Source organism: Stenella coeruleoalba (genome assembly GCF_951394435.1).
Source record: "Stenella coeruleoalba genome assembly, chromosome: 10".
In the NCBI taxonomy this organism is placed as follows: domain Eukaryota; kingdom Metazoa; phylum Chordata; class Mammalia; order Artiodactyla; family Delphinidae; genus Stenella; species Stenella coeruleoalba.
This window is the reverse complement of record NC_137156.1, coordinates 27,345,040-27,371,221: the sequence shown is the minus strand read 5'-3', so window position 1 is coordinate 27,371,221 and position 26,182 is coordinate 27,345,040. Positions and strand designations below refer to the sequence as shown.

Here is a 26,182-nt window from a genome sequence, read left to right as displayed (position 1 = left end):
AGGTATCATAAAGATAGAATATGCATAGTGTTCTATTTCTCAATTCAATTGCTCAATCCTTTTTGGGAAAACATTGTCTTTCTTCATCAATTTTTCAGAGCTAACTAAAATTTCCATTTTCAGAAACATCTTTTCCTTCATCTCTTCAGAGTCCTGAAATAAATAAAATGCCCAGAAAAAATGGAAATAAATAAGCCAAGACTGAAATAAATGATAGGCACCAAGACAAATGCCATTTATACTCTTTAAAACCTATATGCATCAAAATTATGGTCAATAAACTCTTGCAAACAGTGAACTGCAGAGTACAGATGTTCAACATGAAATCATTTGCTACAGTTTTCCCTTTGACAAACGTTCTTATTGTTCCCATCTTTGGAGGAATACAAAGCAGCATTTAATTGAAATGTGTCCGGCGAGCACAGTGAGTCTGCCTCATAGAACAGCCGCCAAACTGCCTAATGGAAAGTACTTTAGCTCCAAATCGGTTTGCTTTTGTATTAAATACAAGCTTGCCTCAGAGATCTCTACAAAGATTCCCATATATATCTACGATATTCTCAGCTTTGAAGCATATGTGCCCCAAAGCTGAGGCAGTTTGCTGCCAAGTACAGTACATGACTCTGGGGTTCATCATATCTCTGGAATGGTAATTGTAAAATAGACAAATGTCATTGACAGGCTCCCTGATCAAGCTGGTCCTGGCTGAGGGAACCTGGGAGGAGATGGGGTGTTGGGCTTCACATAAGATTGAAGTTGATGACATGCTTTATCAGGGAATGCTACTTGAATGTGCTTCTGTAAGGCATAGGGTTTCTAAAATACTTTTCACCCCCAAAACGATCCCTCTTACCCTTAGCTATCCACACTAGCAAACTGTTACATCATTAATGTTGAGAGTTTATTTTTTTAGTATTAAGAACACATTTTTTCTACAACTAGGATCTATAGCTAAATATCAAAGGATCTGAAGGACCCTAAAATAATTGTCTTTGCGTATATAAACCCATTTTTGGTTATAACCTCTTTTTTTTTTGAACTGAAGAGGATTTACTGAGACAAAAGAACATGAAGTTAAACTGCAGAACAAAAGATTTAGGCTAGACATATAGACCAGGTTTTGTTGTTGTTAATTTATTTTTCTGCAGGAAATACTTAGAATAAGTTAGGTAATCCATGCCAAATGGTTTTGCTTCCATTCTTTCTGAAGTTAAGGAGAAATATTTCATGATGTCTTCAAGAGATACTTTCAATCATTGAAATAGGGTGTTTGGTGATGTGGGCATTCTACAAAGAAGATGACACCAGATTCTTTTCCTATTTCATGACACTCACACACACGCACAAAAACGTGTGCATATAAGATGACCTCAGCCCATTCCTCATACGCTCTCATTGAATCTCCCAAAGAGAACAACAGAGAATATACTGATCCAGGGGAGTCAGTTGGCTTGAGCATGAGTTGGTGTTAATGGAGGAAAATAACAAACGGTTTCACGCCTCTTTCATTTTGCATGAGCCAATATGATTCTAAGCTAGACAGTGATGATATCCTTGGGATAACTGAGAGGAAACCAATGACGAATGGGGGGAGTATGTGTCAGGAGTGGGGCACAGTAAAGTATGGAGGCTGAGTAAGGTATAGTAGAGGAGTAGGTATGGGATACGATAAGGTATGGAGTGTGAGTAAGGAACTGGGTATGGGTAATGTATGCAGTATGGCAAGGTACATATTTTATAGGAGGCATGTGAATGAGCTTAGACTCAAAGCCAGGGTAGAGCAAGAAGTAACTGGAAGAGGGCAGACAGCAGAAGCAAGAAGAACTACAATCCTGCAGCCTGTGGAACAAAAACCACATTTACAGAAAGATAGACAAGACGAAAAGGCAGAGGGCTATGTACCAGATGAAGGAACAAGATAAAACCCCAGAAAAACAACTAAATGAAGTGGAGATAGGCAACCTTCCAGAAAAAGGATTCAGAATAATGAAGTGAAGATGATCCAGGACCTCGGAAAAAGAATGGAGGCAAAGATCAAGAAGATGCAAGAAATGTTTAACAAAGACCTACAAGAATTAACGAACAAACAAACAGAGATGAACAATACAATAACTGAAATGAAAAATACACTACAAGGAATCAATAGCAGAATAACTGAGGCAGAAGAACAGATAAGTGACCTGGAAGACAGAATAGTGGAATTCACTGCTGCTGAACAGAATAAAGAAAAAAGAATGAAAAGAAATGAAGACAGCCTAAAGACCTCTGGGACAACATTAAACACAACATTCGCATTACAGGGGTCCTAGAAGGAGAAGAGAGAGAAAAAGGACCCAAGAAAATAATTGAAGAGATTATAGTCGAAAACTTCCCTAACATGGGAAAGGAAATAGCCACCCAAGTCCAGGAAGTGCAAAGAGTCCCATACAGGAAAAACCCAAGGAGAAACACGCAGAGACATATAATAATCAAATTGGCAAAAATTAAAGACAAAGAAAAATTATTGAAAGCAGCAAGGGAAAAATGACAAATAATATACAAGGGAACTCCCATAAGGTTAACAGCTGATTTCTCAGCAGAAACTCTACAAGCCAGAAGGGAGTGGCATGATATACTTAAAGTGATGAAAGGGACGAACCTACAACCAAGATTACTCTACGCAGAAAGGATCACATTCAGATTTGATGGAGAAATCAAAAGCTTTACAGAAAAGTAAAAGCTAAGAGAACTCAGCACCACCAAACCAGCTCTACAACAAAGGCTAAAGGAACTTCTCTAAGTGGAAAACACAAGAGAAGGAAAGGACCTACAATAACAAATCCAAAACAATTAAGAAAATGGTAATAGGAACATACATATTGATAATTACCTTAAATGTGAATGGATTAAATGCTCCAACCAAAAGACACAGGCTCGCTGAACGGATACAAAAACAAGACCCATATATATGCTGTCTACAAGAGACCCACTTCAGACCTAGAGACACATACAGACTGAAACTGAGGGGATGGAAAAAGATATTCTATGCAAATGGAAATCAAAAGAAAGCTGGAGTAGCAATACTCATATCAGATAAAATAGACTTTAAAATAAAGAATGTTGCAAGAGACAAGGAAGGAGACTACATAATGATCAAGGGATCAATCCAAGAATAAGATATAACAATTGTGTATATATATATACCCAACATAGGAGCACCTCAATACATAAGGCAACTGCTAACAGCTATAAAAGAAGAAATTGACAGTAACACAATAAAAGTGGGAGACTTTAACACCTCACTTGCACCAATGGACAGATCATCCAAACAGAAAATTATAAGGAAACACAAGCTTTAAATGACACAGTAGACCAGATAGATTTAATTGATACTTATGGGACATTACATCCAAAATCGGCAGATTACACTTTCTTCTCAAGTGCACACGGAACCTTCTCCAGGATAGATCACATCTTGAGTCACAAGTCAAGCCTTGGTAAATATAAGAAAATTGAAATCATATCAAGCATCTTTTCTGACCATAGCACTATGAGATTAGAAATAAATTACAGGGAAAAAATTGTTAAAACACAAACACATGGAGGCTAAACAATATGTTACTAAAAAACCAAGAGATCACTGAAGAAATCAAAGAGGAAATAGAAAATACCTAGAGACAAATGACAATGGAAACACAATGATCCAAAACCTATGGGATGCAGCAAAAGCAGTTCTAAGAGGAGAGTTTATAGCAATACAAGCCTACCTCAAGAAACAAGAAACATCTCAAATAAACAATCTAACCTTACACCTAAAATGGACTAGAAAAGAAGAACAAACAAAACCCAAAGTTAGTAGAAGGAAAGCAATCATAAAGATCAGAGCAGAAATAAATGAAATAGAAACAAACAAAATAATAGCAAAGATCAATAAAACTGAAAGCTGATTCTTTGAGAAGATAAACAAAATTGATAAACCATTAGCCAGACTCATCAAGAAAAAGAGGGAGAGGACTCAAATCAATAAAATTAGAAATGGAAAAGGAGAAGTTACAACAGACACTGCAGAAATACAAAGCATCCTAAGACACTACTACAAGCAACTCTATGCCAATAAAATGGACAACCTGAAAGAAATAGACAAATTCTTAGAAAGGTATAACCTTCCAAGTCTGAACCAGGAAAAAATAGAAAATACGAGCAGACCAATCACAAGTAATGAATTGAAACTGATATTAAAAATCTTCCAACAAACAAAAGCCCAAGACCAGATGGCTTCACAGGCGAATTCTATCAAACATTTAGAGAAGAGCTAACACCCATCCTTCTCAAACTCTTCCAAAAAATTGCAGAGGGAGGAACACTCTCAAACTCATTCTATGAGGGCACCATCACCCCGATACCAAAACCAGACAAAGATACTACAAAGAAAGAAAATTACAGACCAATATCACTGATGAATATAGATGCAGAAATGCTCAACAAAATACTAGCAAGCAGAATCCAACAACACATTAAAAGGATCATACACCATGATCAAGTGGGATTTATCCCAGGGATGCAAGGATTCTTCAATGTACACAAATGAATCAATGTGATAAACCATATTAACAAACTGAAGAATAAAAACCATATGATCATCTCAATAAGATGCAGAAAAAGCTTGTGACAAAATTCAACACCCATTTATGATAAAAACTCTCCAGAAAGTGGGCATAGAGGGAACCTACCTCAACATAATAAAGGCCATATATGACAAACCCACAGCAAACATCATTCTCAATGGTGAAAAACTGAAAGCATTTCCTCTAAGATCAGGAACAAGACAAGGACGTCCACACTCGCCACTATTATTCAACATAGTTTTGGAAGATTTAGCCACAGCAATCAGACAAGAAAAAGAAATAAAAGGAATCCAAATCGGAAAAGAAGAAGTAAAACTGTCACTGTTTGCAGATGACATGATACCATACATAGAGAATCCTAAAAATGCCATCGGAAAACTACTAGAGCTAATCAATGAATTTGGTAAAGTTTCAGGATACAAAATTAATGTACAGAAATCTCTTGCATTCCTATACATTAACAATAAAAATCAGAAAGCGAAATTAAGGAAACAATCCCATTCACTACTGCAACAAAAGGAAAAAAATATCTAGGAATAAACCTACCTAAGGAGACAAAAGACCTGTATGCAGAAAACTATAAGACACTGATGAAAGAAATCAAAGATAACACAAACAGATGCAGAGATATACCATGTTCTTTGATTGGAAGAATCAACATTGTGAAAATGACTAGACTACCCAAAGCAATCTATAGATTCAATGCAATCCCTATCAAATTATCAATGGCATTTTTTACAGAACTAGAACAAAAAATCTTAAAATTTGTATGGAAACACAAAAGACCCTGAATAGCCAAAGCAATCTTGAGGGAAAAAAATAGAGCTGGAGGAATCAGATTCCCTGACTTCAGACTACACTACAAAGCTAGAGTAATCAAGACAACATGGTACTAGCAGAAAAACAGAAATATAGATCAATGGAATAGGATAGAAAGCCCAGAGATAAACCCATGCACTTATGGTCAACTAATCCATGACAAAGGAGGCAAGGATATACAATGGAGAAAAGACAGCATCTTCAATAAGTGATGCTGGGAAAATTGGACAGCTACACATAAAAGAATAAAATTAGAACACTCCCTAACACCATACACAAAAATAAACTCAAAATGGATTAAAGACCTAAATGTAAGACTGGACACTACAAAACCCTTAGAGGAAAACATAGGAAGAACACTCTTTGACATATATCACAGCAATATCTTTTTTGACCCACTGCCTAGGTTAATGGAAATAAAAACAAAAATAAACAAATGGGACCTAATGAAACTTAAAAGCTTTTGCACAGCAACGGAAACCATAAACAAGACAAAAAGACAACCCTCAGAATGGGAGAAATTATTTGCAAACAAAGCAACTGATAAAGTATTAATCTCCAGAATTTACAAGCAGCTCATGCAGCTCAGTATCAAAAAAACAAACAACCCAATAGAAAAATGGGCAGAAGACCTAAATAGATATTTCTCCAAAGAAGACATACAGATGGCCAAGAGGCATGTGAAAACATGCTCAACATCACTAATTATTAGAAATGCAAATCAAAACTACAGTGAGGTATCACCTCATACCGGTTAGAATGGGCTACATCAGAAAATCTACAAACAAGAAATGCTGGAAAGGGTGTGGAGAAAATGGAACCGTCTTGCACTGTTGGTAGGAATGTAAATTGATTCAGCCACTATGGAGAACAGCATGGAGATTTCTTTAAAAACTAAAAATACAATTACCATATGACCCAGCAATCCCACTACTGGGCATATACCCTGAGAAAACCATAATTCAAAAAGACACATGCACCCCAATGTTCATTGCAGCACTATTTACAATAGCCAGGAAGCAACCTAAATGCCCATCGACAGAAGTATGGATAAAGATGTGGTACATATATACAATGGAATATTACTCAGCCATAAAAAGGAACGAAATTGGGTCATTTGTAGAGATGTGGATGGACCTAGAGACTGCCATACAGAGTGAAGTAAGTCAGAAAGAGAAAAACAAATATCGTATATTAATGCATATATGTGGAATCTAGAAAAATGGTACAGATGAACCGGTTTGCAAGGCAGAAATAGAGACACAGATGTAGAGAACAAATGTATGAACACCAAGGGGGAATCGTGGGAAGGGGTGATGGTGGGATGAATTGGGAGGTTGGGATTGACATATATACACTAATATGTATAAAATAGATAGCTAATAAGAACCTGCTGTATAAAAAAATAAATAAAACTAAAAAAAAAAAGTTCTGAAATACGTTGCAGCATAGATGAATCTTGAGGACATTATGCTAGGTGAAATCAACCAGTCACAGAAGGACTAACACTGTATGATTTCATGTATATAAAGTATCTAAAATAGTAAAACTTATAGAAGCAAAGAACAGAATGGTGGTTTTTGATTTTCATATGCACAACTCCAGAAAAGTAAATGAAGCTAGCAGTGGTACTGGGACTGAACAGGAAGGTAATGGAGGACCAAGAAAGCTGGAGAGGAGAAAATGAGCTCTCAGGGCCTATTCTGGGCCAGGCGCTTTGCATTTGCCATCACATTTATTCTTTATAACATTGAGAGCCAGTGCTTGTTTCCCCATAGAAACCACATTGTACCTATGACTTGATACTGTACCAGAGAATCATCTGTACATGATTAGGGGGCCATGACCTTTTCCTTACACCATACTGAAGATACAGGTATGACAATAATACTCCTCACCATGTTGGCAGGGGTGGGGGTAGGTGGGCAGATGGTTTGTTAAACATTTCCTGCCAACCTAATGTTCCCTTTTGCAGACACTGGCATTGTAGACTGGTGGTGAAGGGGATTTCTTCCAAACTAACAAAGATACTGAGTATTAGCGGCTTTTGTTATAGATTCCCAACGGTAGCAAACATTTCTGTGCAGATGCAATTATAGCAGGTCTCCGAATGTCACAGGTACCTACCTCTCAGCATGGAATCTGATGTCCCTTCCAGAGAAACAGAAATGACCCAAGGCTCTGATGGGGGCCCCAACGACTCTACTCTCCGATTCTGGAAACAGGAAAAAAGGGGAAAAGTTGGACTCAGAAGAGAATTTTGTGAAGTTATCTGAAAAAGAAGAGGATTCACACAGAATCTTTTATAAAGCACACAATAAACAAAGGAAAAAAATAATAAATAAATATTTTCTTTCTCAGGTTAAGAAGAATATATCAAATTAGCTTACTGAGCAGAGAGAAGGGAGATTATTGCAAGAAAAGTTGGGGCAGGGCAGTGAAGAGGAGAAAGGAAAGTTAAGTTTACAGAAAAGGAGAGTGGCACGGTGTGCTGAGGGTTAATAAGGAAGGAAAGATTAAGACGACAAAGCAGGAGAGAGTTGGGTGAGTGCCAGGCTAGAGCAGAAGTGTGGACCTCAGGCCCATGGCCTTCAGCCCTCTGTAAGCACGTCAGGGGAGGCATTTCTAAAGTCAAGAGTGGAAAGCTGATTTGAGTATCATATTTCACTCTTCCCCCCTTGATATTAGTAAATATAGACAAGATAAAATAGAATCAGAGGGCATGGACACTGAAATTAGAATTGAGCACAGAAGCCTCTTGTTGATGCTGTACTTAACCACATACAGGAGAAATCATTTAAAATAACATAGAACTATAATGCAGATGTGATGGCATAAATTCCTTCATTAGCATATGAAATGACTTCTTCAGATATAGATCCAACACTTGGAGAAGGCGAGATTTCTGAGAAGATACATGAGACCTGCTGTAAGAATGTGCTTGAGGAGGGCTTCCCTCGTGGTGCAGTGGTTGAGAGTCTGCCTGCCGATGCAGGGGACACGGGGAAGATCCCACATGCCGCGAAGCGGCTGGGCCCATGAGCCATGGCCGCTGAACCTGCGCGTCCGGAGCCTGTGCTCCGCAATGGAAGAGGCCACAACAGTGAGAGGCCCGCGTACCGAAAAAAAAAAAAGAATTTGCTTGAGGAGAAAAAGTATCAGAATTCTATTTTTACCCTTGATCAAATTCTGGGCACTTATAGAAAGTGGAAGGAAAGCAGGCTGTGAAATGGAAGGAAAATAATGAAAGTAGTTAGATGTTCTAAGTGCACCAAATGTCACAGGGTGGGCACTCTGTACATGTGTATCTTGAAGATGATGCAATGTGAAACATGCGCCAGATACAACATGGTACCCGGCTCTGAATAAAGATTGTTACCTGGGCACAAGGTACCTGCTTATCCAGAAAAACGAGCTGTGGTTGTACTGTAAGTTCTTTTCCCACTTCTCCATCTGAAGGCTGGACTAGGACTGAAAGACCATAGGGCCGAATATATATCAAGTTCCCAGTTTCGAAATTGCTTGTATTTCTGGCACATGTTAAAAAAGAAAAGAATACATGCCTAAGATTACAGATATCATATCACTGCAGTAGCTTTTTTCCATAACACGTTATTACCAGTGAGAAGATTTGCATTTGCCTTTGTTTCTAGAAACTGAATAATACACTGTATAGCAAACATGACCTTATAACTAAAGAATAATTATATATTTACTTTATATGTTTGCTTTGCCATAGGAAAGAATGCACACTGGTTGGGGCGGGGGGGTGGGGAGGTGGGAGGAGAACATACTATGAACTTAGATTTTTATCACAATTTGTTAATATCAGCTCCAAAAAAGCCTTAGTGAGGCAACTTATCAGACTAAAATATTTAGAAGGTGGGGATGTGTTCTAAGTATGCTAGTAAACCAGCTCTCCCCCAAGAGGTGTTAGTGTTTTCCAATTTCCACAGTATAAATACATTCACCATGGCTAATTCTGTGGTACCAAGATGACGTCACCGAAAAGAACTGGAAAGAGATGCCTGGGAGCAACCTCCCACACCACTGTTTCACATGGAATAGCTCATTTAATCTCACAACCACCCTTTCATGTTCATTGTCTCCACAGGATGCTTGCACTAAATAGAATCGACAACTGTGGAATTCATTGATTAATTGATTTCAGTTGAATGAAGTCCTTAGGGAGAATAATATTTATAATTAATATATGCTGAGCACTTACACCCTGTACCAAGTACTAGTCTATGCTTTCCACCTATAAACTCATTGCATCTTTAAAGTGGCACTATGACATAGGTACTCTTATTTGCACATGAAGAAACTGAGGTCCAAAAAGGCTTCAGTATTTTTCCAAAGGTCTTACCAAGAGTAAGTGTATGACCAAGGTCCAGAGCTATACTGTTTTTCATCTCTTTTGAGCACATTAATTGCTGATGTGACTTAGCAATAAAATGGAATAATTATAAAATAAAATAGTTACATAATTCATGATACCTCAAAACATCTTTTTACCGGAGCTTTGGTATTTTGGAAGACCCAAGGCAGCGCTATTAAACGAATATTCTGGGTTATACACCTATTGTCCCATTAAGCCTATTGTGTATTACACATCAGAGGCATGCAATAGAGTTTTAGCAATTAAATGGATATATATAGACACCATATATCACACATATTACCCTAATATAGGGTAATAGATTACCGTCAAAACACCCTAGGTCAGGTCTAACAAGGCTTTGAGGTTTTTTTTAAATAGTATCCTACCCAGCCCTCAATTAAATGCTTGTGAGTCAACTACTTGGTCCCCTGATCTTTTTTTTTTTTTCTTATGTGAGGAGAAAAGGATATTTATTTTAACAGAGAGTGTATGTGAGGTAAAGGTGACAATTAGTCCTAAGAAGAGGAAACAGTGCAAGAACAAATACAGAGGATCACAAACTATGAAGTTTCTGTAGGGAGCAATTTCCCTCTCCCCTGAGAATCCTGGAAAATGGGGGATGGGGCATGTGTGGTCCTACGAATCCCTTTTGGTCATTTGCCAGCTAAAGCCCTGACCTCTGCTAGAATCACTCACTGGGAATTCCACACACACTAGTCTGATCATCATTTATTAGTTTGCTTAGCCTGAATGAGTAAGGCTCCTTTTTATTTAAAGAAAAAATTGAAATCATATTTTAAAACCCCATGTTATTCATTGCATCCTCTATGGCTCCTAGGTTACTGGAAAATTCTAACATTGTTATCACATACTATTTCTCCACTGGCCTATTTTTTTTTTTTTTTTTTTTTTTTTTGCGGTATGCGGGCCTCTCACTGCTGTGGCCTCTCCCGTTGCGGAGCACAGGCTCCGGATGCGCAGGCTCAGTGGCCATGGCTCACGGGCCCAGCCGCTCCGCGGCATGTGGGATCTTCCCGGACCGGGGCACGAACCCGTGTCCCCTGCATTGGCAGGCGGACTCCCAATCACTGCGCCACCAGGGAAGTGGCCTATTTCTTAAAAGCTTTCTGATGCAGGACAGGATGCAGGCTGGCCGTGTAGGTTAAAGAAACCAAAAGACTCCATCCAAGGTCCTGACATAAGTACGTTGATGTCTAGAGACGAAGGGATGGGAACCAACTACCTGAACACTTGCTAAAAGGCCCGTCCCTGACACACTTTAAAGTTTATTGTGAGCAAACATCTCTGATTAAATGTAAACAGCATCCCACTGGAGGTCAGAGACTTGCTGCTACAGCATATCCCAAGGTAATACCACTTTAAGCTCCACATAAACTCGTAGGCAGTTTCTAACCTAAAACCTGACCGTAGGTGGTACAGTTTTTTACGATATGTTATAATAGTGCAATAAATCTGTTAGCTTAAAATCGAATCTCCGTGGCCTTTTAGAGAAATCATCATTAAATGCAGGGTCTTGTTAATGATGCCATCGAAGTGAAATTGTTTAATCTGCTAAGGGGGTGAAAGGTCACCAAATGAATTTTTTATAATACATCAACTTGACACGCAATAGGGAAAACTGTAATAGATAAAAGCAAAGGAAAAGGGCACTGTCTTCTTCTGATAGGTCAATAGCAGCCAAGAGAGTCACTCATCCACTTTCCTTTCACGATGGGGCTCCTTTTGCATTTAATATGGACACCCAATTAATACCTCAGCACCACAGACAACCTCATTTTAGGTGACTTATAGCAATTTCTCCCCCTTCCCTGAAATGAAAGTGATCACAATACATCATAGCATTGTGCGAATTAACGTTAATTGATTCAAGTTACCAAGCAATGATGGGCCACTTATATAACCTAGGCGTTATTGGGTGCTAGAAGGGATGGAGGGAAGATTAGATTCCAGTGTCCGTTGCTGTGACGACGGGAATCACCTGACGCCTTGTTAGACAGTTGTAAGGTTCTATTGCTGGCCCCAGTGGGGTCGTCAGTAAACCGGAGTGATGTCCAAACATCATTATCCGCTGCTCCGATATTAAAGCAAAGGGATTAGCAACTTATTGCAAGCAACCTGGATTTGTCATTGTGCTGTCGTTATCCAATTTCCAACCGCTAATGTGACTGTAGCCTGCAGGCAGAAGGACCTACAGCCAAACTTTAAAAAATGGGGGAGGAAAGTTCCCTCCAATCCTCCCAGTTTAACCACTATTTCACAGCTTCCAATAGCCAGCCAGGTATGTGGAAGAATTTTTTTTTTTCCTTCAGTGCTTAAGTGCTAGCAAAAGAGAAAGACCAAGAAAATACAGAAATGTCTGAGTTCAGAGATCACTACTATTCATTCCAGCTCTTGCTTTTTAATCTGCCCGATCTGCAATGCTTCCCCTACAGAGGAGGGGATTGTTTCTATCTGCATAGCAAACTGAGCAAACAAATAAATAAATCATCTGATGAAGGCTAGCTCTGGGCAGTGAGGTGAGGGTGGGGCGTTTGGAGATACTTCCTCACTTCCTCTTCAGCCTTGGCCTCCTCAAAGTTACTAAGTCAGGTTCCTATAAAAGAGCTCCATGTTTTGATTACATTTTTTAGGGTATGCCATGAGGGAACTTAAATTTCAGAGGAGTTTGCAAGATTCTGTACCCTGGAAGAAGAAAGCAAATTCTCCACTCAGTTCAGTTTAACAAACAAATGTTAACCCTTCCACCATGTACAAATATTGTTTTAGGCACTATGAGATAGGCAAAGATAAATACAACACCATAACCTCGGTCCCTCAGGAATGTTCTTCCACAGAGTCCGTAAGGCAAGAATGACTTTCCTGGCTATCTTTCAGAGCTGACACACACCATTTTATTTATATTTCATAGTCCTAATGCTCCCTGTTAAACCTAGCCAAATGCCCTTAGCTGCCATCAACTCCTAAGAGAGAAAAAAATGTCTTATGATCTCATGGTTTCTTTCTGGCACCATAGCATAGTGATTCCAAACTTCGCACATTACAAGCATCCAATACATGTTACTATAGGAACACTATGACCAATCAGTACCCACCATGCACTTCCTCTGTTCTTAGGTCATTAAAATGCCTCTAGAAAGCCGCCACCTATCTTGGACTGGCCAACTTCAAGTTCTGATACACTCTTGAACTGGTGCACTTACTGCTGTGCTCTAATACTTGTTATTAAACTCTTATGGTTCTTTGGAAATTTTCATTTCAAACTGAGATTTGAGGAACCACAGGCGTAGGTTGCACTGTGCCATGAGAATATAAAGACACAAAATAAACATGGCACAGCCTCCAACGAGGTCAGCTCAGAGGTCAAAACCTAAGTATTTTAGTCAGAAAATTGTTCAAAATAATATTTTATAATAAATCTAGCATGAATATCTTATCTGGGATAATGTAAATTCTGAATACATTTTTTAAGATCATACACAAATATTCAAAATTTCCTGTCTGTGATGGAGTCCCCTAGCAGTCATAGTCTAACCAGGAAAAGAGAAATCACTCAAGATCTTTCTGATGGAAGAGATTTGTTACAGGATATTGGTTACACAGGAGTATTAGAATAGCAGAGAAGTCAAACTGGTTACATTTCACTATTTGCAACATGTATTTAACGATCACTTATAGTGCATGACACTGCTTAGGTACTCTTGGGAGTATAATAGTAAATTGAAGCCTTGACCAACGAATGAATATTATAAAGATAAAAATATACTAATTTTATGAAAAACTAGATTAATGGTTAAGCAGGTTCATATTGAATTAATGATTTCCTTGTAATAGATATAGAATAATGAGATTTAATACACCATATTCTTATTAGACAGTTGTGTAAATGTTTGTTTTCCCTATCTATTAATTTTTAAATCTCTAGATTTTCATATGAGCCATACAATTTTTTGGACATAATAACTGTTCAATTAATGTTTGGGAAATAAAAAACATTCAAATGTAAGTTTTCATGAGTCTTTATTATATTTAGCTACAACTTCACCACCCGTACACATAAATCTTAAATTGATTGTAAGGTAGTACGGTTCCGGTTCAATTTCAGAATTAGAAAATTGAATTTTCTAATACATGTGCATGTGGGTGGAAAACTACTGGATGCAGATAAGTCAACAGCAATAATGGATTAGAATTTTCCTCCTGCTTATAAGGAAGAGAGAAGGGAAAATGTAAACTGTAGAAGTAGAATCAAAGATTTAGTGGTCTGGGGCCATTTAGTATAAGAACAAGGGTCCCTAAGGGCATCACTGCAGTAACAGAGCTGTGAAATAAATGATAGTTTTAATGATGACATGAATCATCAATAAAAATGTGAAAGGTCTACATTATTTTCCATTTAATAAGGCTGGATAATATCTATTTCTTTTTAGTTTAAGAGATGAAGTCTTTTTTAAAATGTAGTGATAAAATAAACAATTTTTAATTAAATGGAAAGTTTACTTATGCAGAGCATCTCATTTTCCCGCAAAGCCACATATATAAAATACCATTATGATAATTTTGCCATCCACCTAACTCAACAAAGCAGTGAATTTGTATTGTAGGGAAAAAAAGAAATGGTGCAAAAACACTCTTTAATGGCAAAGTTGTGGTTTTGCCAGGAGGGAGGAAAGAGACAGGCTAGCAGTACGGGAATCCCTTCCCGGATGAATATTCTGCCAGTCTTGAGAAGAGCATCCTTCAGTGTTGACAGAAAGACCCTGTCCTTGCATACTCCAAATAGCTGTTTCCTAGAATGCAGGTGCCCAAGGGGCAGGGAGAGATTGCACAAGAGAAGATGTTAAATGAGCCTGAATGTCACCAAATGACTCATGTCACCAATTGTCTCTCCTAGTTTTCTTCTCTATTCCAAGTCAGCTTGATAAGGTGTGTCTTATACACAGTGAGGAAACTTAAAAAGCTACTAATGTGAAGGGTGCAAAACACACAGGTGTATACCGCCACAGAGCCATGCTCACATTCCCTATAACTGTTTTTAGGGTCCAAGGTTCATGGCAACGTCAGAAACAAAGAGTTTTATGTGAGATAGCGTATTAGTTTTCTATGGCTGTGAAACAAAACTCCACACACTCAGTGGCTTAAAATATCACAAATCTATGATCTTCAGGTTGTGGGTCAAGAGTTTAGACAGGCTTGGCTGGGAGTTCACTGCTTAAGTGGAGGCTCTCAGGAGAATCCACTTCCAAACTCATTCCAATTGTTGGTGGAATTCATTTCCTTGTGGCTGTGGAATGGAGGTCCCTGTTTCCCTGTGGGCTGTCAGCCAAGGTCCACTCTGTACTTACAAAGTGCATCTGATTTTTTTCTCATGTGGTGCCTTTCATCCTAAAAGCAGTGACACTTCAATTCCTTCTCACACTTGGAATCTCTCTGCCTTCCTCTTCTGCCACAGCAGGATAAAGCTCTCCTCTTTTAAGGGCTGTTGTGTGTAATTGTGCCACCTTGCTAGTCCTGGGTATTCTCTCCAACTTAAGGTCTGCTGTGCCACATAACACAGTGTCTTCATAGAAATTCTATCTGATCCTATTCATAGGTTCCCAGGATTAGGGCAGCACACTTTTGGGTGGTCATTTTAGAAATTCTCAACCACAAATAGCTTTAGCATTTCAATAGCTAAACTTCCATGAAAGATACAGATATATTTATGCTTACCAAATGACAAAGAATACTATTTAGAGGTGGGTTGTTTTTATGAAGCAGGAGAAAGAGAGGGAGAAGAAGAAAAGACAGGAGGGAAAGAAATTCAAAAGAGCAAAAATCAAATTTCTACTGCCAGGATTCCAGATAAAAGGCAGAATATAAAATAAGACCCTCGTGGGGAACCCCAAGTTTAAAAAGCAGAGGTTGAACATATGTTTATCTCTGTTCCCTCTACTCCACCGAAATTACTTAAAAGGAGAAAAATGAATAAAAATGGTGTAAATCAACATGGATAAAGAAGGCAGGAGAGGACAGAGCAACCAACAACAGAGGTTAACAAAGCTTTGGAAGACGGAAGACAGGTTCATGGAACAGACTTAGCCATGCAGAAGACACTTAAATCTAGATGCCTCTAGAGGAGGATAAAGACTGGGAGAGGCCAATGTGTTGTATATTATTTGGTTAAAACAATAGCACTCCAGTTCTCCCCACAAAGCAGAAAGTTGGTAGCTTTTTGAAAGCAGGTAGTACTCCCCTTGATAAGTAAATGTCTGATATGGCCTCAATTTGCTGAAATGCATGTAACGCCATTAAATTAACAAGAGTGAACCTTTAAAGAACATTGTAGATGTTTCCACAGAAAGGCCTATGTCCTCAGACTAATTTCTGCTGTCTAAAGGTCAATTCATTAGCTTGTCAATGGCTCTCCAGTGAGTTCAATGGAAGTCTGAGTTGACACTGATCGAAGTTGAAAGAAACAGGGCTGGCCCTGGGATCTGCCCCAGGCTTCAGGGTTGTTTACCATACTGTACAATTCTTAGGACCATGGGAAAACTTGCTGGTTCTCATTAAGTCCCTTAGGACATGGCATTTCTCATTCTGCAGAGAGTTATTCAGATATACTTAAGAAGCAGCCTTTCGTTAGCTTCAGAAGATTTTTTTTTTTTGCATATCTAGGAAACCTCTCTTAAAATACTAAAGAAACTGAGAGAGATGGGGACTATAACACATCCCAACAGAAAACTGATGCTACATGTCACCAATTGTCTGTCTGAGTTTTCTTCTCTATTCCAAGTCAGCTTGATAAGGTGTTCCTTATACAGAGTGAGGAAACTTAAAAAGCTACTAATGTGAAACTGTTGATACATGTTCAGCAGTTTCTTATCAAGTCAGAAATACATGAGTTAAAAATGAAAACATGATGGCTATGACAGATGGTGGGCAATAAAGGTGCTCTTTTCTCTGAAGCTCACGATAGGATGATATCCCACACACATATGTGTGCGTACCTACACTTGTGCTGGGTCCACTCTCTTTCCTGGGTTTCCTCTGCTTTATCTCCATTGCTTCTACTCTTTGACTTTGCTCTCCTTCTAGTTAAAAGCTAAATATTCACTGAGTCTTTTTTGTTGTTGTTGTTGTTTTGGGTTTTTTTTTTAATTTATTTTTTTTCTTATTAGTCATCCATTTTATACACTTCAGTGTATACATGTCAATCCCAATCGAGTCTTTTTTTATATAATATAAAAATCAGTCATTTTAGAAGGATGACCTATTAAGAAAGCTCAGTACTGTAAAATCTAAATAAAATTGAGCAATGAACTGGCTCTATTTCTCTCTAGTCACCCACACATAGAATATGCTCATGAGAACTCGGTGGAATCTAAATGAAACTGGACTAAAGGAAAGAAAATATATTTAAATGTAAGCTAAGATACATTAGCACCATCTTTTCTCAGATTCCTGATTTTTATATTATCATGCATAATATCATAATTACATTAATAACATGGTGAAGGTTTAGTGGTTAGTAAAAATATCTAAGATATAATAGATTCTGAGCGCTCATGCAACTAGGAGTATTTTTAAATTCTAAACTAACAATCCTCAAAGCCCTTCACATCAACCAGAATCCAGAAAAAAAATTGCTTGAGGTTTCTTTCCATATCTTCCGTACATACTAGTGTCCTGTAAGGAAGAGGAACACCAAAGACAGGTAAAGTATGCTACATAAACATTAGCAAAGCTTTCATTTGGATATGTTTCTCTACGTATAAAAAGGCAATCAATGTATTAGTTGAATATTCCTTAAAATGTGAAGGTGTGTCTTTTTGTTTTGCTTTTTACTTTATAGTGAATACCACATCCACTGGAGATGGTTGTATAGAAGTAATTAATACCCATTAAATATTAGTTGCTTATTTATTAGCACTACGACAAATACAGTGAAAGAGCAGCAAGAGAATAATCTAAAACAATATGAGCATTCTAAACTTTCACTGAGTAACATAGCTCAGAATCTAAATAATTTTTATCTATTTCAGGGACCCAACATCAACTATATCAACTCAAAACGTGCATAGGTTTGAGCTTATTTTTCCAGTGGTGATGACAAGCTTGCAGGGAATATCCATGTTTGAATCTCCTGAGTCCTCTATAACCCAGCAGCACGCATGTGTGAAACGGTTAGTTTATACACGTTTTCTAAGCATTATGGCAATTTCATATTGTCTCTCAGTTTGGAGTATCATTTCTGGTTCTTTCGTATCTGCTAAAAATTAGAGCTTGGGACTCTAACAGTCTTGACCTTGTGACAGATGTCTTAGATGAACTTGGGCTGGACAATTCATTTCTTGGGTAATACAATGTACAAAAAAATTGAGAGTCATTTATACTTGCCTCCTCCTATTGTGTACTTCATGTACTTCTTCATGTACTAAGCTCGGGGAAATATTCAGCTAAATTTACTTCTGAAGTGTGTAGTAAACATTGATCTGGTAAAGAACTTCAAAATACAAGCTTGTAGAGTCAGAAGAGCATAGCACAAAGGGTATTATGGATCCTACACAGGTCTGTGCCATAAACATAGTTGGCAGCAATCATGTTCTGCCTCATGCAATTTGACATCCTTTCAGGGCTTTATAATCCTAGGTTAAATAAAGCCCAATCAGGGTCACAGCTTTAGCTTAGTGAACTCCTGGGCATCCCTCCAAAATGTTCCTAAATATAAGTCTCTTCCCCAGTCCCTACAGGCAGTATTATTAACAACACCCTGAGTACTCAAGTCTTAGCTCATAGCTCTATGGAATTGTGATAGATAGTGTTTTTGTCCCATAAGGCAAAGATCATATCTGTTTCACCTTAGCAAACCCAGAATCTAGCCCACTGCTTAAATATGCGTTACATGATAAATGAATGAACAAGCACATTGAAAACAAGTTGCCTTAGAAAAATCTCTTCCTCCATGTTTTTCATTTTAAAGTACCAAAATAAAACATCTACATCTACCCAGGAAATAGAATAGCCATGAAGACTACAGATTTAATAAAGAATTTTTAAATTGAGAATTTAAGTCTATAAGTGGCTTTTGACATTTTTATTCTTATCTTAAAAAGCAGACAGGTTATGTGACTCAGTGTAAGTAGGCTGACATTTGCAATACGCTTCCAAGAAATCAGCTCTCATTTAGAAGTTATTATAATTAGTACTTACCCATAGCCAATGACTCCCTTTGACTGAGTCACCAGTAAGGCCCCAATAGTCATATTCAGAACATTCTCTAGTACTCCAGTCTGCTGAGCAGTGATAACCTGGTGAGCCAAAGTCTGTAATTTGTTACTTGATAAGGATGGAATTACTCCAGTGTTCCTTACTGCTGGCAGATCACCAATTTCAACGACCATCACTTTTGAGATAGTTTCCATAGTGGTGGGCGGTAGGACTCTATATGAGCTCATTTCCATCATGAGAAGTCTACGCTGACCAACTCTATCATGACTGGCACAAGTCACAGTTGGGCAATTGCGCTTTCTCTTCGCTCTACGGTCAGCCATGGCCTTTAAGGTTGCTTCATTACCAGGCATCTCATGAATAAATCTGATTTGGTCTTGGCTAACCTGCAAGAAGTCAGTTAGTCTTTCAAGGGTCATCATTTCCCAGCCTTTTTCTAGAACTGAAAACATCACAGTGAGGGCCAAATGAATGGAAACACCTGAGCGAATTTCAATGGGCTCCTCTCCTTGTAGGACAACATACAAGAGGTTATCCATGATGCTGAAATAGTTGGCGCCAATAGACCCATTCAGCAGTGAGGAAGTTGACTGAACCTGAGTAGGTGTAATGAATCTTTCCCCTAAGAAAACATTCGGGCTCTGGAGTTCATGGTAGAATACAGCCAAGAGGAGCTTGGAGGTACTTTTGTTCCCCAATAGAAAAAAACGCAAAACTTGAGGAGTCTGATCCACAAAGCAGACCTTGGTGATTTCCTTGGTGGGTAAAATGGAATAGAAAGCAGATACAGACCCTGAAGTGGAGCAGGGCGTATTGGCATTTACGCTACTGAAGGTGTCAACAAAACCACTAGTCACAGATACAACTGGATATAACTTTTGCATTGCCCAAGTGGCATCAGCACTGTCAAGAATTAAGATCACTTGGTCAGTCTGTTTGCAGATGTAGCCTTGCATCAGCGATCGGTATGTGCATTTCTGCTCTTCTCTAAATGTACCTATAAAATAAAGGAAAATAAACAAGTGACGTAAGAACCACAATCTCTCAAAGATGATTTACAATCCATCACTCTCACCATCATCAGTAACCTCAGGAAACATTTATTGAATATTCAAGTGTGAGAATGCAAAAAATTCTTGGGCAAAATATGGAAAGATACAGCTCTTTAATATAATTTAAATTTATATGTTACATAATATGCTATTTAAAGTTAATAATGGGCATAATAGCTAAGTGGTAAAAGAGCTGAATAAACAAAGTAATTAAGAAAAAGGAATAATCACTAAGGTCTACATAATGGAAAAAGGATAGGCGAGAAGAGGGTAATGATATTTGAGTCAATGGGAAAGAGGTAGATTGAGGGGGCGGGAACAGAGATTTTATGGAGGTATATTAAAATTGAAAAGGTATATTGTGACCAGATTGTGAAATAGTTTGGATGTCAGACTATATAATTTCCTCATACTTTTTCTCTAAACGTGAAGAATAAAGAAATACAACAGGAGGAGAAGAGGAAAGTAGTAATTTGGGGAGTGTTGACATTAAATAGAGCCCAAGTTGAGGATGACTGCAGCTAATGAAAACATTTAAAGAAACAGCATTATTCACTATTCCCACTATTCCTAATCTTCCTGTTTATGAACCTAGAGTACTTCCTGTTCTGAATTCAAAGGTATATGTTACCTTCCAACCAAAAAAAGTTCCTTTGACTTTAAATTAATAGTCACAAAATTGTCTTGTATTGTTTTCTACATATTTTAATTTTCCTTAGTGCATGTTCATCTAAGTAGCCTAAGGACTGGAACCAAAAAAAAATCAAATTATTACTATGTAGGATGTACTACATTTGAGCATGATCTAGCCTCCTTCTGCATCCTTCCTTCCATGTAATACGATAAGAAATCTGTGCCAAGCAAAAGTACAGTGAGGTATCACCTCACACCGGTCAGAATGGCCATCATTAAAAAGTCCACAAACAATAAATGCTGAAGAGGGCGTGGAGAAAAGGGAACCCTCCTACGTTGTTGGTGGGAATGTAAATTAGTGCAGCCACTATGGAAACAGTATGGAGGCTCCTTAAGAACTAAAAATAGATTTACCATATGATCCAGCAATCCCACTCCTGGCCATATATCCAGAGAAAACTGTAATTTGAAAAGATACATACACCCAATGTTCATAGCAGCACTATTCACAATAGCCAAGACATGGAAGCAACCTAAATGTCCATCGACAGATGAATGGATAAACATGTGGTATATATATATATACAATGGAATACTACTTAGCCAAAAAAAGAATGAAATAATGCCATTTGCAGCAACATGGATGGACCTAGAGATTATCATACTAAGTGAAGTAAGTCAGAGAAAGTCAAATATCATATGATATCACTTATATGTGGAATCTAAAATATGATACAAATAAATTTATTTACAAAACAGAAGCAGACTCAACAGACATAGAAAACAAACTTATCGTGACCAAAGGGGAAGAGGGGAGGGAGAAGGATAAATTAGGAGTTTGGGATTCACAGATACAAACTACTATATATAAAATAGATTAAAAAAGCAAGGTCCTACTGTACAGCACAGGGAACTATATTCAATATCTTGTAATAACCTATAATGAAAAAAATATATATATGTATAACTCAATCACTTTGCTGTACATCAGAAACTAACACAACATTATAAATCAACCATACTTCAATTTAAAAGAAGAGTGTCATAGGGCACTGAGGAAAGCTGGAAGAAGAAAAAAAAAATCTGTGCCAAAGCTGCCTATGGTGTCAACAAACTTAATTACCAAAATGCTACTTCAGGAGTAGGACACCTGAACCTCAAAAATAACAGCAACAAAAGGGTCAAAATTATAAAGAAAACTGTAAAATATTTCAAATGGAATGATAATGAAATTTTAGCATATCAAACTGTGGGATGTGGCAAAAACACTGCTTTGAAGGAAACTTATGTTAAATGCTTATATTACAAAAGAAGAATTGTCTAAAAGTGATGCCTTAGGTACTCCCTTACAAATTCAGAAAAAGAGCAAAGTAAACCAAGAGTAAGTAGAAAAAAAGGAAATGATAAACGTAACAGCAAACGTCAATGAAACAGACAACAAACAAACAAACAAGAAAAAACAGAGTAAGTGAACAAAGCTAAAATTTCGTTCTTGGACAATGTCAACCAATTGATTAACCCCCCGCTAGACTGATCAAGATATAAAGGAAGAAAACACATCACCAATTTCAGGGATGAAAGAAGGATTATGACTTCAGATCCTACAGGCAAAGATTAAGAGACTCTTACAAACAAACTTTATGCCAACAAGTTCAACAACTTCGATGAAATAGGCAGATTCCTTGAAAACTGACACAAAACAGAAAATTCTAATTGCTCTGTCTCTTAAATCACTTGAATTCATTAAATTAAATATGAAATTGTTAATCTAAGTAGAGATTTAATTATAAAATATTTTTTAAATGGTCACCTATACACAGTGTGTTTTTTCCCGGTGGTAATATGGAAACGTTAATGTGAAATCAAGAATTATCTTCCAAAGCATGGAACCAGTGTGAAGGGAATTAATTAATTGCACGATCTTAACAGCCATGGACATTTTGCTTTGAGACCCTGATACATCACTCGCTACTACAGGTGTATCATTTTCAAAGGAGACAGTAAGGTAGCCTTTCCTCGTGGATTATCCTCAAATCACACTAGTTCCTCTTTTCTAAACCTACTGCTCACTCTCCTTTTTACACATTTTTTTCAGCCATGCTGATGCCATTGATGAATCGTTCACGTTCCATCCGGTTTTATAGATCTCTGACTTTATTCTTCTTGCTTCTCATTCAGGAGTTATAAGGTCTTTCATAGTGACCTCTGTAGATTGCTAAATTCTTGGAACTGTACCTAAATAAAATACTTATTCTCTCAGTTGATATGATTCTCAATCATTCTCTGCTACTAACTAACTATATGTACTTTGATAAATTACATAAACACTAGGAACCAATGTCCTTAAGGTGTTATTTCTCAAGGCCTAAGGCTATATCTCATATTTAAATTACCATAGGGTTCAACATCCTACCTCAAACACAGTAGAAATTCCTTAATATGTATTAGTTGATTGACATGTAATGTCCTTTTCAAAACCCCTATTCTTCAAATAATTTTTATCTATTATTTCCAGGTGTCTAGTTATAAGATTATTATTCTATAGCTTGAATACAATTTAAACCAACTCATCACAAGAACAGAGTATACTACAGAAGGGCATTGTGAGAATTGCCCCTTGAATTAATGTTAATATTTGATAGTGTTCTGTGAGAGATCCAACTATTTCACATGAAACCGTAAGACTGAAATTATGGCTGATTATATTTATATGAATCTTCTGCTCTTGAATCACATAATTGATTTGTCCACACACAAAAACATTCTGTTATGACAAAGCATTTTTTTCTTGGCTGATTCATTCATTCATTAAACAAGTGGAGGAAGGGAGTGAAAGGTTGGATAAGCCTATGAATGAATCAGGAGAACAATGTGTCTTCTGCAGACAGTAAATAGAATGTGCTGGTGGATTTGCTGTAATGACTGAGGCAGCAGGGATACTAAGAAAACACACCGTATCCTTATATTCTGTAACAGTGGCACGGAAACTATCAGAGGGGTCCTCCTGATAAGACAAAACTTTCACACAGTTTTGTTAATGGGAGACTCTGACTTATTGCTTCAACAGGTCTTAGATGGCCAGAGGGTGGTCATCCCATGTTGTTGCAAATAATATATAATGGTTGCTTGGGAGAGCTTCAGATAGAGAAATATCTGACAGGAAGTCCATAGACTCATGGGAATGGGACCTGGAAGGTGTATGGGATAAAAGAGGGATTAGAATGCCAAGAGGAAGACTTGACCTCACTACAAAGATACCCTCAAGCTATAAGGTTGGTAATCCTTCCTTCTTTCCCTTTTTCTTTCCTCCCTCCCTCTCTTCCTTCCTCCTTCCCTAACTTCCTTTACCTAAAACTTTCTAATAGCAAGTTTAATTATCCATAGTTTATAGATAGAAAAATTGACTCACAGCAATTATGATTCACACAATTACTTAGTAACAGTCATGAGGAAGAGGAGGAAGAGAAAAACATATTTTTTAACTTCTACCTGTGCTTTTGGCAAAATAAAATGGAATCCAAATAATTTCATTTGGGGACTGTATTTAGATGTGGGGTCAGCTGTGATGATTAACCCTGTGGGAAGGGTGCTGTATAGTCAGGAGTTCTCTTAACACAGTCTATTGACAGGAACTCACGGAAAGGTTTTTGGTTATTTGTCAAGTCACATATTTGGCAAAAGTCCATTTGCTTCTTTTCTATTACCATTTGGCCTTTTTAATATTTTAGCATACTTTCCCTGAAGTATAACTGTATAGCCACTAATTTAACAAAGGCAATAGACTAAAGATTATCAGCAAGTCACATTATGTAGTTTTGTAGCCAAATGTGGAATCCTGGTGTTCATAAATAAGAAACTTTACTTTTATTTCTCCAAAACTTACCAATGACTAAGAGACGGTGGTTTATTGGTATCTTACCATCAATTTTCCTATTTCACCTTCAGAGTTAATCAATTCCAGTATTTTAATTTTGATGTGAGGCAAAAATCAAGCACAGGAAAGCAATGCCCTGGGATTCCAAAGCTGCTACATGGGTGCAGTTCTTCATTGTGGGAGAGAACTGACATTAACTCCTTAGGAGAGGGCTACGCACACCCAAGCACATGTCACGTCCCCTCTCCCAGACACAGCTGGCAGCACCCACGTGGACAGTCTGGCTTCCCTTCTAAATAGCGATCCAACTCTTCCTTCCCTGGGTTTCTCTTCCTCCTGCCTCTCTCCATTGGAGAAGGATGTAGTTTTCAGTAATGATTCTCTTTCTCACTTTTTTTTTGTCTTTTCTTTTCTGATTTCTCCAAATGGCCTTATCTGCCAGTCACAATTTTTGTGGTCTGCAATTCTGATCACTTTTAAATGAAACCCATGCTGGCTTTGGTAATCATAATGTCATTTACAATTTACCACTAAACACGTTTATTCAGTTAGTAGCACACTGGAGAAAGAGAACTCCATATGAACTCACCGTGAAAGGCCTAATCTGATTATTTCCTCATGAAAATCCAGGCAGGGGTGCTTGTTAAGAGGGGCTGAGAGAAGAAGGGTGAAAAAAAAAAAAAACCCACCAAGGTCTGGCCACAGCTGACTTTCATAATCAATGTGAATAGATAAAGTGACCCAGCCTGTCAGGGGCAGCCACCCAGTCGCCCCAGGGCATTCCTCTCCAGAAGGCAAGAGTGGACAGGACTTAATAAATGCTGAGTGACCGGTGAGTATTGGCTTGGCCTATGCTCTTTCATTCAAGATGGACAAGACCAGTGATAAAGTCCAGAAGCTCCTCTCTAAGTGGGGGAAATTAGATGAAGCAGGTTGTGTGTGTGTGTGCATGTGTGCATACGTGCACTTGTTTCTGTGTGTACTTTAACATCCTAAAATATCCTAGACATACAATATGCTCTGTCCGCCTTTCCCTAGATTGGAAACCATGGACCTAGAAACCAGAAAGGAGGAACGTTAGGTACTCCTGGTAAAGGAGGAAGCAGAGGAAAAGGTGGGTGGGTATGTATGTGAATGTGTGTGAGTGTGTGTGCACTCAGGTTGCTTCCAGGGTTCTAACAATTATTAACTTTGTGTCAATATTTGTCCTTCCTGTCTTGAAATGAGGATTTTCCACTTCATTTCACATTTGAAAAGAAAATATGCCAAAGGGGTCGTCTTTGCTAGGAAAAAAAATTAAAAGAAAAGGAAAAAGAAAAAATTTCTATCCCTTATTTAGAAAAATGGATCAGAAGGAAAGAAAGAAGTATTTTAAAAATAAATGTTTTGACTCAAAGGCACATGGATTCCTTCCATCTTCCCCATTTCAACAAAAGAGAAAAATGTATATGTTTGAAAATAGCAGATAGCAGATTTTGACAAAAGTATAGCAGATTTTGACAAAAACAAAATATATAATCATCCTCTTATTTTCAAGAAATGAAAAGAAATCATTTATAATTCTTTTCTGTCAAACAACATTTACACC

The 26,182-nt window shown here is 37.7% G+C and overlaps 1 protein-coding gene across 17 annotated transcripts in view; it reads right to left on the bottom strand.

The window, feature by feature from the left end:
- The window catches only part of PKHD1 (PKHD1 ciliary IPT domain containing fibrocystin/polyductin), a 534,197-nt gene that overhangs the window by 24,478 nt on the left and 483,537 nt on the right, over nucleotides 1-26,182 (bottom strand). For 14 of the 17 annotated variants that reach the window (XM_079935418.1, XM_079935415.1, XM_079935403.1 and 11 more), the window contains 3 exons: nucleotides 19,018-20,032; nucleotides 8,803-8,953; nucleotides 7,551-7,638 (listed from right to left, as the gene is read on the bottom strand). In XM_079935418.1, the coding sequence (XP_079791544.1) occupies nucleotides 7,551-7,638; nucleotides 8,803-8,953; nucleotides 19,018-20,032 (1,254 nt within the window). The remainder of the gene's footprint in view (nucleotides 1-7,550; nucleotides 7,639-8,802; nucleotides 8,954-19,017; nucleotides 20,033-26,182) is intronic. The other 3 variants (XM_079935411.1, XM_079935413.1, XM_079935407.1) reach the window with 2 other exon arrangements.